Below are 15,495 nucleotides of genomic sequence, written 5' to 3' on the forward strand. Positions count from 1 at the left end.
AATGGCCTAGTTTGTACCTTACGTGTGGCTGGCGTCAGATAACACAGCTGATCCGACAACGTCGGTGGCGATAACATACTCTTCGCGTGAGTTCTGGAAACACGATTTACATCCCCTACCCCTTCACTTTTCTGACACAGGCACAGTTCGTTATTTTGTTTCCCTCATATCCTTGGCATCTGCATTAATCCAGCAGATGTATTTCCACTTTGTTCGTTGCATGCTGCCCCCTCCCCCTATCCCCTCCACACTCTTCTTTTGGTACTTCTTCCACTCTTCAATGACACCATCGACAGCAATGAAATTTTCCTCTGCACACGCCATTCTTCGTATTTTCGTGGGGGCCTGTTACCGTTTTTCCATGCACGACATTTACGTGTTTCCAAACATACACATGGCCATATCTTTTTTATTTCGCATGTTGTTGCACCCATGTCAAGCATAATTATTATTTATTTTGACTTCGCGAATCCCAAAATTAAACAAAATTCGGGGGTTCCTATTTGAAAAACACAACGTGCCCCTCCCTGCCCCCCAGGGGGGCCCTGTGCGGAGGCTCATTTTTACGCCATTAACTTTCCCCCCGACAAGGATCATGGTTTGTTTGGACCAAATTTTCCTCACATGCATATCATTCCCGCTATTTTGATATGTCAAGTTAAAATTAACACCCTGTATATATCATTGTTGTACACCAAATATGTATGAAATAACAGAGGCTCAAAACTAGGACATTCTTTTTTGTACACCCGGTACAATAGAATGTCATTTTAATGTGACAATAATCATAGATGTAAAAAAATATCTGCCTTGGTTGTCTAAGTTGTACTGGTCTTGTATATTGAGCTTTTCATTGCATATTTCTTTTGGGGGGAAGGGGGGGGGGGGTTTACATATATTTGAGTGTAGGCTACTTTTTTTTTCAATAATATATTATTCATTTATAGTGATAATACAATGATTCTAGTAATTTTGAAAATACATTGTCCACGATTTCCCTCCTGAAAGAAATTAAACTAGAACCTCTCAACATTCAATACTGAGAACCAATGGTCTATCTACATACATTACAGATTGCAATAAAATGCAATCATATTGACTACCAAACTGTTAGTTGTCTGCAAGCCATGGTAGTTAGGGAAGCAATGACACCTTCAAATATTTGAGGATTCATTGAAGATCAGACTAGATTTTCTCCTGCCATCTCCAACAATTACTCTTTATACATTCTATATTTTGTATTGTTGCATTACCAAATCAATTACTCACATAAATGAAGCACAGAATGCACATAAACAATAAACAAGGCAATTAAGGAACAATAATTATACCATGATATGTTTTTCCATCAATTACTGGCAGAATCTTGCATTTAGTGCTTAGACAAGAGCACATGCATACTTGAAGCAATGTCAATGGCAGGACATGTTCTCTTTTAATAAATATTTCTTCCTTCAGAGTAACGTTACGTTCATACATAGCTATTGGAAAATTAAATCTTTTAAAAATGTGGCAGAAATGTAATGTTTTTACATCATGTGTGCATGAGGATCCAATAGCAGAAAAATTATACAACAAATGGTAAAATGTTATTCAATAATTCTTGTAAATTCAAATAGTCAAATGAGTATATTTAAAAACACTAAGTTGCTGACCAAGGCAGTTTATTAAGATAAAAAAACACTTAACAGGTAACGTTTCAACCCTGTATCAGGGTCTTCCTCAGACGAAGAACTGAACTAGTCCCTGATACAGGGTTGAAACGTTACTTGTTAAGTGTTTTTTTTTATCTTAATAAACTGCCTTGGTCAGCAACTTAGTGTTTTTAATATGGAAACAAGGCTTAATCACATTACGAGTATATTTAGATTACTAATCATTGCTTCCCAAATATTTTGATTTTGGTCAGCTCTATAGGTAATTCTATAAATAATTTACAATACATTCTAAATATGTTAACATGCATAAAGTAAGAACAGTAACTACAAACCATATTTACTCGTCTATATGTAGTTTGTTTACTTTTGTTATATGAACACTTTTTTAAGTACAGTCAAGAGAAATTTGCCATTGATAGCGACTAACTATAAAAAATGTGCTGCAATTCCTACAACTTACACACAATCTTGAAAAACAGCCTTACGTCATTAATGCCCATTGATGTTTACTAGGGGAGGTCCAAAATGATTTTTTTGTGAATACTGGTAAAGTCCTGACATAAAATTTATTGATAGCAGATAAATAATATTCTAACAATCACATAAAAAGTTACAAATGTTCCATGAAAAACCTGAATTGTTCATTTAAGTTCTTAATTAATGTACAAAACCAAGTGATGATGTCCCACACCATGGCTGTGCAGTCTAAGGTGCAAGCTTTGGGCTCTGGGAGGTGTGCAAGTTCGACTCCCCTGGGGGTAGCGTAACAACTTTTCCTGAGATTTCAGACCGTGAATGGGACTGGTGGTCACCCACCATCTTGAGGAAACTGGGGAGCTACAAATAAGTAGCGCAACCTGGTAACGACTGGGGGTTCATCATGCTGACCACACTCTGAAACTGGCTAGATGATCTCCCAGGCCTGATGAGGCCTGCAGTCGGATGGTAGGTACTGGCCTTCAAGGGCTGTTACACCATGGGTTATTGCCCAAGTGACGACTATAGGTTTTGTCGGAGAAACAGGGCTGTATATTTAGACACACTTATTTTACAAAACTAAGGCATATGAATTATCTCTTTATAATAAAAACACATTGCACAACAGCCCTTGAGGGCCAGGGCAAGTCTCCCTCCTATGCTTCAGCAGAGGTGGGCGATCATTCAACAAGTTCGGAATGACATGTGTGGTCAGCACAATGAACCCCGAGCCATTGTTGTAGGTTTCCATGACTGGGTTATGCTACTCATTGGTAGCTCCCATATTTCCTCAAGATGGTGCGTAGTCACTGGTCCCATACACTGGCCGAAATCTCTGGATAAAAGTTGTAACCCCCCAGGAGACTCAAACCTGCGTGCATCCTATAGTCTGAGCCCAAAGTTTGATGCCTTAGACTGCACAGCCACAGTGTGAGACATTATCTCTTCATAGTCATTTCAAGAATAACAAAGTGAAAAACTTTTGCACTACAATATGTATGCTATTTACAGAAACAACAGATTGGTCAAACTGGTGATAATTGTTCGAATAAACAATATACATACATACCTATACTAGCTACTGCCAACCGAGTTACAGCTAATCTATCTATCTCGATTCTTGTAAAACAAAATATAATCTAGAAATTTTAGGATATCAACAAATCCGAAAAAAAATATGACATACCAGTAGCGGTTAAAAATGTCACATTCTTTTTTTTTTTAGAATTTAGTGTTAAGAAGAAAGTGGTAACTAGAAAAATAAGGTGCATTTTAATAAATCCACAATGGCAATTTTTCTCCTGATTGTAGAAAAGGATTCTGCTATGACAAGAATTATTTAAAATTATATTTATCTTACTACAACTTCTATGTATACACATTTCCAAATATATACACATGTAAAATATTTACCACTACAATTTGTCCAATCAATCTACAAAACTAGAATAACAATTATGGTTCATTAGTAACGCAATACATTTTCCACTATGGTGTACAGGGACTAAATTCTAGAGACAATTCCTTAAAATTTATATAAGTAATTTTTTACAATGCACTTCGGGCATTTTTCAATATATGTATGAAAAAAAAAGAATCACGTACCAAATATAATATAATTAAATCTTGAAAGCTAAAATTATTTAGTATACCATATATATATATATATATATATATATATATATATATATATATATATATATATATATATATATGTATATAATGCTATATTTAAACTAATATATACAAACTAAGACATGCTCATACAGTTAGATATTAAATATTATTATTTTAGTATTTTACATTATTTAGGCATGCTTATAAATACCCCCAATGAAAGTACGGCACAGAAGGATACAGGAAATGTGAATATGGTAAATACAAGGATATTTTTGAAGGAAATATATATATGAAAACAAGGATAAAAAATAGTATACAACGAAACTAATGACATGAACATGTTATAACTGAAAGATTTTTTAATCTTATGATACACAGCAGTTTAATGTGACAATTGCCTTCTTATATGCAGTCCACTAGTTTTTACATAAAAAATAATAGGAAATTTAAGTTCAGAATTTTGTTAAAATTGTATGGAAACTAAAACAATGATTACATCAAAACTACAAGTTCTGTTATGTAAAATGAGGAAGTTAAAGCTTGTAATTTTAAACATTACAAATTCCAAAATTAGAAGAAAAATCTTGTGTAGCTAATTTAATGAACAATGAGTGCATGATAAGTTTATATGAAATATTTATGAAATATTCAAAGTTCTAATAATGTGTTGAACGTCTTTATACTGTTATGTCTTTCCTCTCGTTTCTTTTGTTTATAATGACTTACAATTTTGTACGTCTAACTTACTAACAATACTATGTTTTATTCTAGGAAAAAAATATATGATTTTTAAGTTTAGTTGATAAGTTGACAATATTTAGTGTAGTTTTTTGTGTTTCACATTTTAGATCAATACATAGATGAATAATAAAATATAGAAAGTTGTTTCTCTAAAGCTGACAAAATATGTGTCTTATTTCCCCCCCACCTCCTTTAACTTTAGCTTTATAATCAAAGATGAGATTTTAACTTATAAAACTACAGACGGATCTTGCAGGGCTTATAGACAAGGAAGATACATTAATTTTATGGACATCTTTCAATATATTTATTGGTAAACTATATTAAATTATTATTTACATATGGCATGGATACATATGTATTTAAAATAAAACTGTTGGTTAAGTAATAACAAGAAATATCATTTAAATATATTACATGATCATAAATAAGATGAATAAAGTATTTTATGACATCATTATATCACACAATAAATTATTTATATAACCTCACTTTGTCACAATAACATGAAAAAATATAAAACTTACTTGTAACGTTTTCTTATGACAGTGAAAAAATTAAGCATTTTTAATAACAATTAGGACACTTCACAAATTTTTTTAACAAAATAGGATTAATTGTGCTATATAGTATTGAACTGCAATTAATGCTCAAATCAAAATAAAAGTAAGGTTATAAAATTGACACAATTTCATTATTTTAAAGCTAATTTTAACAGTACAAGAAACAATATCAGAAATGTTTATTTATTTATAGAGTATATAATACATCAATAAATTATTATATCTAAAAGTGTTGTTACTGATTAGGGTGTAGGTATATTTTTTCTACATTTTATGCAAAGAGAAATAACGTTCTTTTGAAGTATATTCTTTATTTATTTTCAAATTAGGATGAGTATGAAATTGTAAGTTTTAGATTACACATAAGTTACAGTTACAAGTTGAAATTTAATTCGTGTGAAAAGTTAGCTCAAAGCAAGTCAACAACTAGAACACCAAGGTTCACAAACTAAAAGTCATCTAACATATATTACACAGATAGCTGGTGCAACACTTAAGACATTTAAGTGCTTAGTGTGTAGGGTTAGGTGTTCGTGTTGTTTAAGTAGAAAGTATTGCAAGCTAGGAACAATGAGAAATTATGAATTATTTACATGCAAATCTTATTTAAAAATTATCTATGTACAATTAAAAGCCACATGTGTGTTATGGAAAGTTAAGGCATTGACAAGTAAAGCTGAAACTATATTTAAAAAAAAAAAAAACAACAACACATGTAACTGTCATTGGAAATGAAGGAATAATAATGGTAAATCATAGCGAAACACAAGTCATATTCACCTTGTTTGCTCAGAGTTAAATAACTTAGTTTCAATGGAAGATGTTCAGTGAACATTGTGTGTATGGTCTTTGCCAAAGTTATTCAAGGTAGGATTATCATGATCATATGAGGAATGTTTGCTTTTTCCCTGATTTCTTCTCAGAGTACTATGCGTGATGACATCAAATTGAATATCATCCATTAAATAATTGATACTTTCTCTCTAAGGTCGGAATATTTCCGGCCTTGTCCCCATCTAAAGTGGCTCACCCAGCCTTAAATCAGTGAGTACCTAGGGGCAACCCTGATTGTTTTTATTTCAAGGTAGAGCTCAAGGTGCAAAATATCCTTGTTCCCCATGGACCAGTACATTCCTGTGTGGACATATTTTTTCATTTTGTGGCCATTGTCTCAGAGTATTTTTTTCTTCCTAGTGGAGGCTTCTTTGAAGATAAGATGAACTGTGGGATCCATGGTATTACCGTGCAAATAGTCCATGACTATATTCATTGCTTTTTCTCTTACATCATAAAAGTTTTTAACCAATGGATTTTTATGTATGTTGGTGCAGAAGTTGTCAACAGCTTGTTTTGAGTTTTTTTTGTTTTTTTTTTTAATTATTGAAGCTCTTATTGGGTCAAATAAAGTGCACGAACATGGTGATGGACAATTTGCATAATAATACTCATGGATCCCACTGTACAGGGATGAACCGTTAGGGTCAATCGGGACCTGTTAACAGGAGATAAGTTATATAATATGTAAGTGCAGTTGCAATTATTAAGATTGGTGTGGGTTCATTTGTTGCTGGGACAACAGTAAGTGCTTTAGTTTTTCTTATGTGATGGCGTAGTGGTAGCGTCGTCTCCTTGTAATCAAGGGGTCCAAGATTTGATACACAGTGGAGGCACGGAGTGGTTCAGGTCCCACTTTAAACTGTAGGTCCAGTTCCGATTAGCCTGTCTGTGAATAAAGTGCACTTGTTAAAACTCAAAATTAAGTCTTTCTTAAAACTATGGTGCAGGCAGTTTGTTCCATTATCTAATTCCTGTAACTTCACAAGTAGTTTGTGCTTGTATACAATGGCTGATTAAGACTTTCCCTGAGGTCTGGTGATCAATTACTTCTTATGCTGTCTACTACCATATCTACTGAAGGTTTATTATTTTATGTTTTAGGAAAGGGCTATCGTTCTATTTTTGTCGATGTTTTTGCACTTATCATAATTACAGTAAAAGAATTGTGGAAGAAGCGAAGTGCACCTTATCTTAATTCACTCTGAAGGCCCAAGAGAAACGCAGACAACTCTATGACTTCTTGTGCCCAATCAAATTTCCTCTGGAGGACATGGTCAAACCTTATTACATAAATCTTTGTGTGGAGGAACTTGAGGAGATTTTTCAAGGCCATTTTCAATAATAAAGCACGCTGCTGCTGCTGCATTAAAAGGAACTTCCCTTTTGAACAACATGACCTTCAAATTAATTCTGTTAACGGAATGAAAAGAAAAAAACAAAACAAGAAGACGCATTCCTGTAGCTGCTCAAGGAACGATGTGGGAAGTCTTTAGTCTTACAAGCGTGCATCATTGATTTCAACACCTACAAATAAGTCAACCGCAGAGGATGAATTGTGGGCAAGCACATATAAATCCATTATCCGAGGTAAACGGCCGTGTGTGCAGGACATGTGTGTGCCTGCCCACGTGTTACCACGTGGGCGAAAACAATCGGCGATAAGACTTGTGCTTCGCTTGAAGTGCGCAAGGTAAGGTGTGTCCGGATATTGGACAGTGGGGAGTCGGTAAGCGAGGGAACATGACAAAAGAAGGCAGTGATGAAGAGATAGGCAGAAGCGGTAGAACAGAGAGTACCGTACTTAGCAAAGGGGGATAGCTTACCCTTACATTTGAATTTCTCGTCTTTCATAGCTTCTATTCGTCGTCTCTGCATTCTCTTTGGGGTCTCGCACCTCGCACCTGAAGTTTCTATGGGGTTCCGATGTAGATACTCTGCAAGCCATCTCAAGTTACAGTCGCATATGAACGGATTTCTAGCCAAGTGCCTGTAAGAAGAAATACGTAAATTAGTTTCAGAAAAGATTTGTAGTAGTTTGAATCCTGTCTCGTTCTTGTTATTATTATTAAGACTAATGTCATGCTAAATAATGTACTTTATTCTGCCATGTTACTCAAAACAGTGGTGCCACTCCCTTCTCTTAAAAGTCACCAGTAGCGGCGATTGAAAGGCACTGTTCATTACACACATAACACTCCACTTCAATTAAAAGCATCAATATACCAGACTTTTGCTTTAAAATAGCTATTAAAAAAATACACCAGAATATGAAAAATGCCTATTATGAAATCACAAAATACAGTTATTTTTTTCTCACATAATATTGGTACAAAATCGATGGAAACTTCAAATCTTGCATAACATTGAAGGTCTCTGTCATTACTACAGTCAACATTTTACAGTGTTTATTCGAATAACCTCACCCACTCCCCGAATAAATTCCTAAATTCGGACACGAGCGAGCAACAATGAAGTTGAACAAGGACCAACAATATTTACAGCAACTTTTCAATTCGTTTTACGGCCTCGGGACACAGCAGCGCACCTTTGGAGTAACCAGAAATGGCTTTCGAAAAAAACACCGCCGATAATTTCTGGTCATTCATCTCACTATGGCTTCCACATGTCGTGACAATGGTACACAAACAAGGCAAGCCATTACCGCAGACGGCCGTGTATAATAAGTATATATATGCTCGCTTACCGATCACGTATAAGCCCTTTTCCAAGGGTGTGTCCGAAAACACGTTTTGTTGTTAATATTTTTTTCTTCTGTTTGTTTTATTTCTCGTCGCCGCTCACAGAAGACAACCACTGTGTAGGTAGGTAGAAGGTGACACGTGTTAACGGGTAGGATGGCATCCTTGGTGTTGTGTGAGTGTGTGAAACAGCATGTGTTAGTTCTCGCGCCAGTATGTGAACATGCTGCATTGAACTGTTCGGTTCTCATTTTTTTTACTATCTTTAACCATGACTCATGGGCGGAGTTTGAGCTTTTGCTTTGGGGGGGCCAGACTCCGGGAGCAGCATATGATGTACCTGAGGGTTGTTGAATATCCCCTAGCTTGTAAGGGGTCCGGAGACCTTCTCCCGGAATTATTTTTTTAAAAAAAATAATAACATTAAAACACTGAGTTCTAGGCCTTTTATATTTGAAAATGTTAAATTTCCTCGCTTAAGTAAACAAATATTAATTAGTATATTGGTTGTCAGTTTGAAAAGAAGCAAAACAGTACGATTATTGCATTTTGCATTTCATTAATTTTTTATTGATACAATACTGTATTACTTTAAAAAGTTACAGTACAATAGTAAGTTTCAGAAATTTTAGAAAAATTAAATTGAAAAGTTCTTTTGATGCCTTTCCTGTTGGCTCAACACAAAGTCATTATACGTTTTTCTTTCTTCAAACTGTACACATCAATCAAATCGTCTAAGACCCGCTATTGCGGCGCAATTACCGCACATGCCATTATGCCAAACGTCAAGATTTGCGGTATGGCTTCATAAAAAAATGTAGTAACTGAACTTAATCATGTGTTATTTTTTTAGTTTTTTTTAAGTTGGGGGGGCCAGGCCCCCCTGGCCCCTCCAGAATTCCGCCTATGCCATGACTGCATTATTGGAAGGGTTTAATGGGTCCAAACCTTTTCCATTGGTTTAGAAAACATTTTGCAATAATTACATACAGTGGCTTAGGGGGCAAGGGGGCAGTTGCCCTCCCCCTCACTTTTCGCCACAGATCCACCAAGACATTTGAAACCCTGGCGTGTACGCAGTGGCGCTAGTGTCGCTAGGCTAAGTTACGGGGAAGCGCCTGTAGTTCGCATATTTTCCGAATTTTCAGAAAGCTTGGTGGATCTATATGATAAAACTTATATACAAAGGGAAATAAACTGTCTTTGCACCCAGTTTTGGTACCTTGCCCCCCCCCCTCCCCGTTTTGGAACCCAATCGCCGCCACTGATTACATAATGAAATAAACAATTAAGCATTTCATTATATTACTTGGAAGGCTTTTGAAAATTTTATTTATAGCTTAATTGATGATTAAATAATGTATTGTTTTCATAACCTAGGCAGCCGCCCTTCGTGTCGGAGTGGTTAGCACAGCGCGCTATGACGCCAGGGGTCCCGGGTTCGAATTCTGGCTTGGGCATGGGTGTTCTTTGTGTGCGTGTCCCTTCATCAATTCCATCATTACTCATCTTCGCAATACGAATAAAATAAACCAAATCAATCAATCAATCATGAGATAAGCATGTTTCAGAATTTGTTATGGAAAATGCTATACTGCAATTGGCAATAGTAGTCTCAGAAAGTAAAAATTCAAACATATTTTGATATTTTTTTTTTGCAAAAGTTGCTTGCGTTGAGGGGTAAAAAATACTGCTGGGGGAGCCGCCCTCCTTTTCATTAAACACCACGTGTATCTTCTGCCATGATTACAATACCACACCCATTGTACAGTTACTCACGAATCAGACGACGAGGAACGCGACATGCAGTCCACGCGTGCATAAGAGAGCTCTCCCACACAAATACGACGAGTTGCCCAGACCTAGATTAAGTGTATGGTTTGTTCTGGTTTAAGTTAACTTTATGTACAGATAAACTAACCGAAAAGTGATCTGGAGTTCAAAGTACGATTCGATCCACTGTGGAATGCGCCTCCACCTAAAATGGGTGAGAGGGTAAGGTGGGTTTATTTTTAAGTCTACTTTATACACAGAAAGGTTAATAGGGACTGGACCTATAGGCATAACTTGGCGGAGACAAGGGGTCGCTTGACCCCACCCCCAAATTTTCAAGCTTATTAAGATTTACAGGTTAAGGGTATTTTCTTAACTTTCTGGGACATGAAGAGACTATAATAAAAGAGTATTTTTTATGATTTCTCAAATGTAACAGTTAGTATAAACTAAAGTACTCCCCTGTGCTTTGCACCACACCATGAAGGAAGGGGTATAGGGGGTGTGGTATAGGACCCACACTTTCTTGATCACGGCCGAAGGTGGGGATGATGTGATCAGCACCACGGCCCTGGTTGCCATTACCCCTCAGTTTCTCTTCCAGGTACCCACTTTATACGACGGTGGGTGGGCGCCAGAGCCGCTTCAAGAGGTGAAAAAATCCCGGTTTCTCCCCCGCTGGGGATCGAACCCGGGTCCCTCGTATGGTAGCCATACATGTAACAGTTACTTAATAGGGATGTTTTTTTTTTCTGTTCTGCCCCCCCCCCCCCCTTTCAAAGTTAAGCCACAAGTTCGATTCTGTTAAGACCCACGTTACACCCATGACTGGACTAGCTTAAAGTGGGATCCCAATCAGTATGATGCCTCCACCGGGTACCCAACCCGGGGCCCCTTAATTATAAGGCCACGACGTTACCACTAGGCCAACGAGGAGGCCGCGGGAAAGAGGGAAGGTGCGAAATCATTGAAAACTGGTGGGGGAGAAAGTTCTTCATCTATAAACCCCCTCACCCACAAGCATGTGTAAATCATACGATATACATATTTGTAATGTTATTAAAAGTACAAATATATTACTCAATTAAAAATATATTATTACTAATTACATAAAGGAAATTAATTTGTTACTTTTATACATATCAGATATTGCAAAGCAGCTAACTAATTCCTTTACTAACCGGTTAAAGATGTTTATAAATTATGAAATAGTTGAAGTGGTTTTATTTTGTGTAAGTTTTAGTTTAATTTGTTAATATAAATCAATTAGATTTCATAGTTATTATTTCCTTGCATTCTTGTTTTACTGTTATTGTGCGCATGGCCGTAGGCAGGAAAATTTTTCGGGGGGGGTTCATTCATATTTGTTCCCAGGCCGTCGCCAGAAATTTGAATAATAGAAATAATAATAATAATAATAATTGTATAATAATAATTAAAATTTCATAATAATAAAACAATTTTATTCCATAATAATAATACTAATAATAATTATTATTATATTATTGTTATATCCTTGAGGGGGCTTACTCAATCCAGCAGATGAGTGAATATCCAGCATAAGTTTCTTTTTGTTTTTTTTACGTTTCATACAGTGTGTACTGAAATGCACAATTATTTTACTTCGTCATTCAACTTTAGATACCTTCAAGAAAAAACTTTAAAAGTTAGATGGAAATTTTAGTCATAAAGTTTTTGTTGTTTGACTTTAAAATTAAATTTTTGGAATTTTGAAAAGTATGGAACCAGTTATTCTCTTTAAAAGCTTAGCCTGGTGCATGGATTGTAACCTCAATCGCCAACGTAATGCGCTACGAAACTGGAGGTACTAGGTTTGAACTCCTATCAAGGGGGATTTTCGACTTTATCGGACAGGGAATTTAAAAGCTGGAAAGGGAATTTTGGGACAATCATAAGGGAATCTTCAGTCTATATTCCTTGTGACGCAGGAACACTGGAAAGATAACAGCAGAAGTGAAAATGGAGGGGTCGTGGGTGGGCTACGATTCTGAGAATAAATCCTGTTTCACTCAAGTTTCAGAATTCCAAATGTATGAAAATTCTAGCTCGATCGTTTCAACATTGTCTCGTTGTATTCTTATGATGCTTCGAAAAAAAATTGAAAATTTGTTACAGATTTTGGTTTCTGAACATCCATTAATCCAACATGTCAGAAGTTTCGGGGGGGGTTTGAACCCTAGAAACCCCCCCTCTAAATACGGCCATGATTGTGCGTATTGATGTAGATTTGTTAATGATCTCTTGAGAGAGAATGCATTCAATACTCACAACTACACTAATTTGTGTCATTTGGATATTGTTCTTTGTAAAGTATATTTTGAGTTTGAGTTGCTGTTTTAAGTAAACTTTATGCACAGTAAGACTAATCGGGACTGGACCTACAGTTTAAAGTGGGATCCGAACCACTTGTGCCTCCACCGGGTATCGAACCCGGTACCCCTTGATTACAAGGCAAAGACGCTACCACTGCGCCATGGGGGAGGCCCGTAAAGTATATTTTAAATTAAAAGTAATTGCTTATCTTTTGTTTGTTGTAACAAAAACTCCCCCCCCCCGGAAATTTTTGGTGAGGGGGATTTTTTGAGGCCAAGATTATTGGTGGGGGGAATCCTCTCCCACCAGGATTTTGCACCCATGACCAACGGGATTCTCACTCATCGCACGAAACTCAAACACCTATTTGGTCAAGCCCCGCCCTTCGTCTACTGACGTGTGCAATGCATTCGTTGTTAGCATAAAGACAGTGCAATTTTGGCCTGACGTCGGAAAACGAGTGCGATAAGTGAGACAGGACCAACAGAGTCCTCTGTTGGGGGCAGTAAACAATACCGGAACGATCCATGTCCATATACGGCATCTTCTAGTGCACCATGTAGGAGGGGTCTCCCATAACATAACCCTGGGACTGTGTACACTATGGCAACTCGAGCTGTCATCCGACCCTGAGAAATAACACAGTAAATTCCCGGACGGAAGCCCACCACGAAATCTAATTCCTGGCCTTTGGCCGGGAGCGGGACCAGGACATAGTGGCCGCACCCAGATTGTAAAGTTGGTTCCTCTCGGACACATTCCACATCCACGTCTACGAGGGTCTGTTATTAACTGGGAGGTGGACATTGTAATACGCGGTCACATGCTCGTATATTTTCTTTTCCACCTCTGAGAGTTCGAGCCATCGAAAGTTCGATGTTGGACTTCAACCGTCTCAGTAACTGACACTCTCCAACGTAGTCAAGGGTTCAGTGTAAGGGCCGAAGGGTGGATTTTAAGGGATGTAAAGGTAAATTTACCCCCAAAATTTTAAACCCGTGTCGTTCGCCGAATGACCCCTGAAGTGATATATAATTTCAACTCATAGTACAGTTTTGCCGGCCTCCGTGGCGGAGTGGTTAGCACGGCGCGCTACGACGCCAGGTGTCCCGGGTTCGAATCCCGGCCTGGGCATGGACATTTGTGAGTGTATCTTCATCAATTTCATCATTCTCACCTTCGCGATTAGCCAAGAGTGGGAGAAGAGAGAAGTAAAATAAACATAATCAATCAATCATAGTGCAGTTCGGTTCACATAAAGTGTCACACTCGTTTCAGTTAAAGTCCAGCTTCGGAAATTGAGTGTAGCAGTACGGGGCAATTTTTTGAATGGTTGTTATTATTAAACATGTTATTCCTTCTATAACTACAGTACACTCGAAGGAAATGTAGAGATGGAATGGAACTTTTCAAGCCTTTGTTAAGAGTCATTCGGTAGTCGTCTGCAGGGCTGGTGAAATAAACACGTAATTCTATTGTAAAATAGCATTTTGGAAATTTTATAGATCATTTTTTTGGGACATTTTTTGTGTTTTTGTAGAGTATATTCTTGTATTTTATTGTGCATTAAAATCCTAACCATACTCATGAGTCTACATCCTTTCCCATCTACACCAATCCTATACAGTATTTCTGCAAGTTCCATCCAATTCACTCGATCAAATACTTCCTCCAGATCCATAAACACTATGTAAATAGTACTTCCTTTCTCTAGGCATCTTTCGCCATATAACTTATTTCTGTTCGCAACAATTAAAAAAAATGTGTACTTTGGCCTCGAACATCTTAAATTTTCCATCAGAACAAAAAATTCCCTTTCTGCAAAATATTCGGCGGAAGGGAATTTTCCCTTTCGCTGAAAATTTTACCTAAGTGTGAAATTCGGCCATTCGGCGAAATGGGAAGACAAGTCCAATTTTGTCTAAAATGAGTATTTTCCATTTTCTGCGTCATTCAAGGATACATGTTAATTATCATATCTATCATGGGTCGCGCTTTAAACTGTTGATCCAATCCCGATTAACCTTTCTGTGCATAAAGTGGACTTAAAAACAAACGTAACCTAATGTTTTTAGCTTCTCCAGTAAAATCAACTTTTTGGAATTAGGACCTTTTCCCCGGCTACGACAGATATATAAATAAAAACTTAATATATTGCTATTGCCTCCCCCCCCCCCCACCCCACACACACACACCAGTTCAGCTGCGTCCCTGGCTCGCGCAGCGATGTTGTGAAAATTTGGCTAATTTTCTCAAAACGTGTTCGTCGTAAGGAAGCTGAAAATTTCGTTGTATCGATTACTAAATAAAAATCGATATCGTCACTTTGACAATTACGTCAATACATCCTGCATTCTACAAGGTTAACCTAACGATGTGTACCTATGGCTAGAAACCACAAAGGATAGGCGATGTGAGCCACTATCAAGTAACAACCTAACGATGCAAAAACAAGTGACGATCTACGAGCCTAACGGACAGATCGTCTTCCCAGGTTCATCTCTACTTGAAAACACCCCGTCGGTCTAAGGGGACCGTTGGAATACAATCCTGACGTTGTACATTCTCCAAAGAGACAGCACACCGCCACGATACATTTAATCTCCAGTGGCGAGCGACCCATCAGTCTTATCTGGGGGGAGAGGAGGGGTTCTTTTTGGCACTCGTCGAGCAGAGCGTTGGGAAACCCGCCGGCTGCCATGCGGATCCAATTTTAACTTTCGGCCAGATTCAAATATTTATCTTCGAAGACAGACGCAGCTGACAGCCCCGTTCCGTTTATTTAGCCCAGCC

General features: G+C 37.3%; 1 protein-coding gene across 4 annotated transcripts in view; it reads right to left on the reverse strand.

The window, feature by feature from the left end:
• Positions 1-15,495, reverse strand: part of sli (slit guidance ligand) — a 710,118-nt gene that overhangs the window by 57,953 nt on the left and 636,670 nt on the right. For 3 of the 4 annotated variants that reach the window (XM_083142573.1, XM_083142575.1, XM_083142571.1), the window contains one exon: positions 7,720-7,883. In XM_083142573.1, the coding sequence (XP_082998699.1) occupies positions 7,720-7,883 (164 nt within the window). The remainder of the gene's footprint in view (positions 1-7,719; positions 7,884-15,495) is intronic. The other variant, XM_083142572.1, reaches the window with a different exon arrangement.

This window comes from Lepisma saccharinum, chromosome 21, assembly GCF_977018435.1.
Source record: "Lepisma saccharinum chromosome 21, izLepSacc3.1, whole genome shotgun sequence".
NCBI lineage: Eukaryota > Metazoa > Arthropoda > Insecta > Zygentoma > Lepismatidae > Lepisma > Lepisma saccharinum.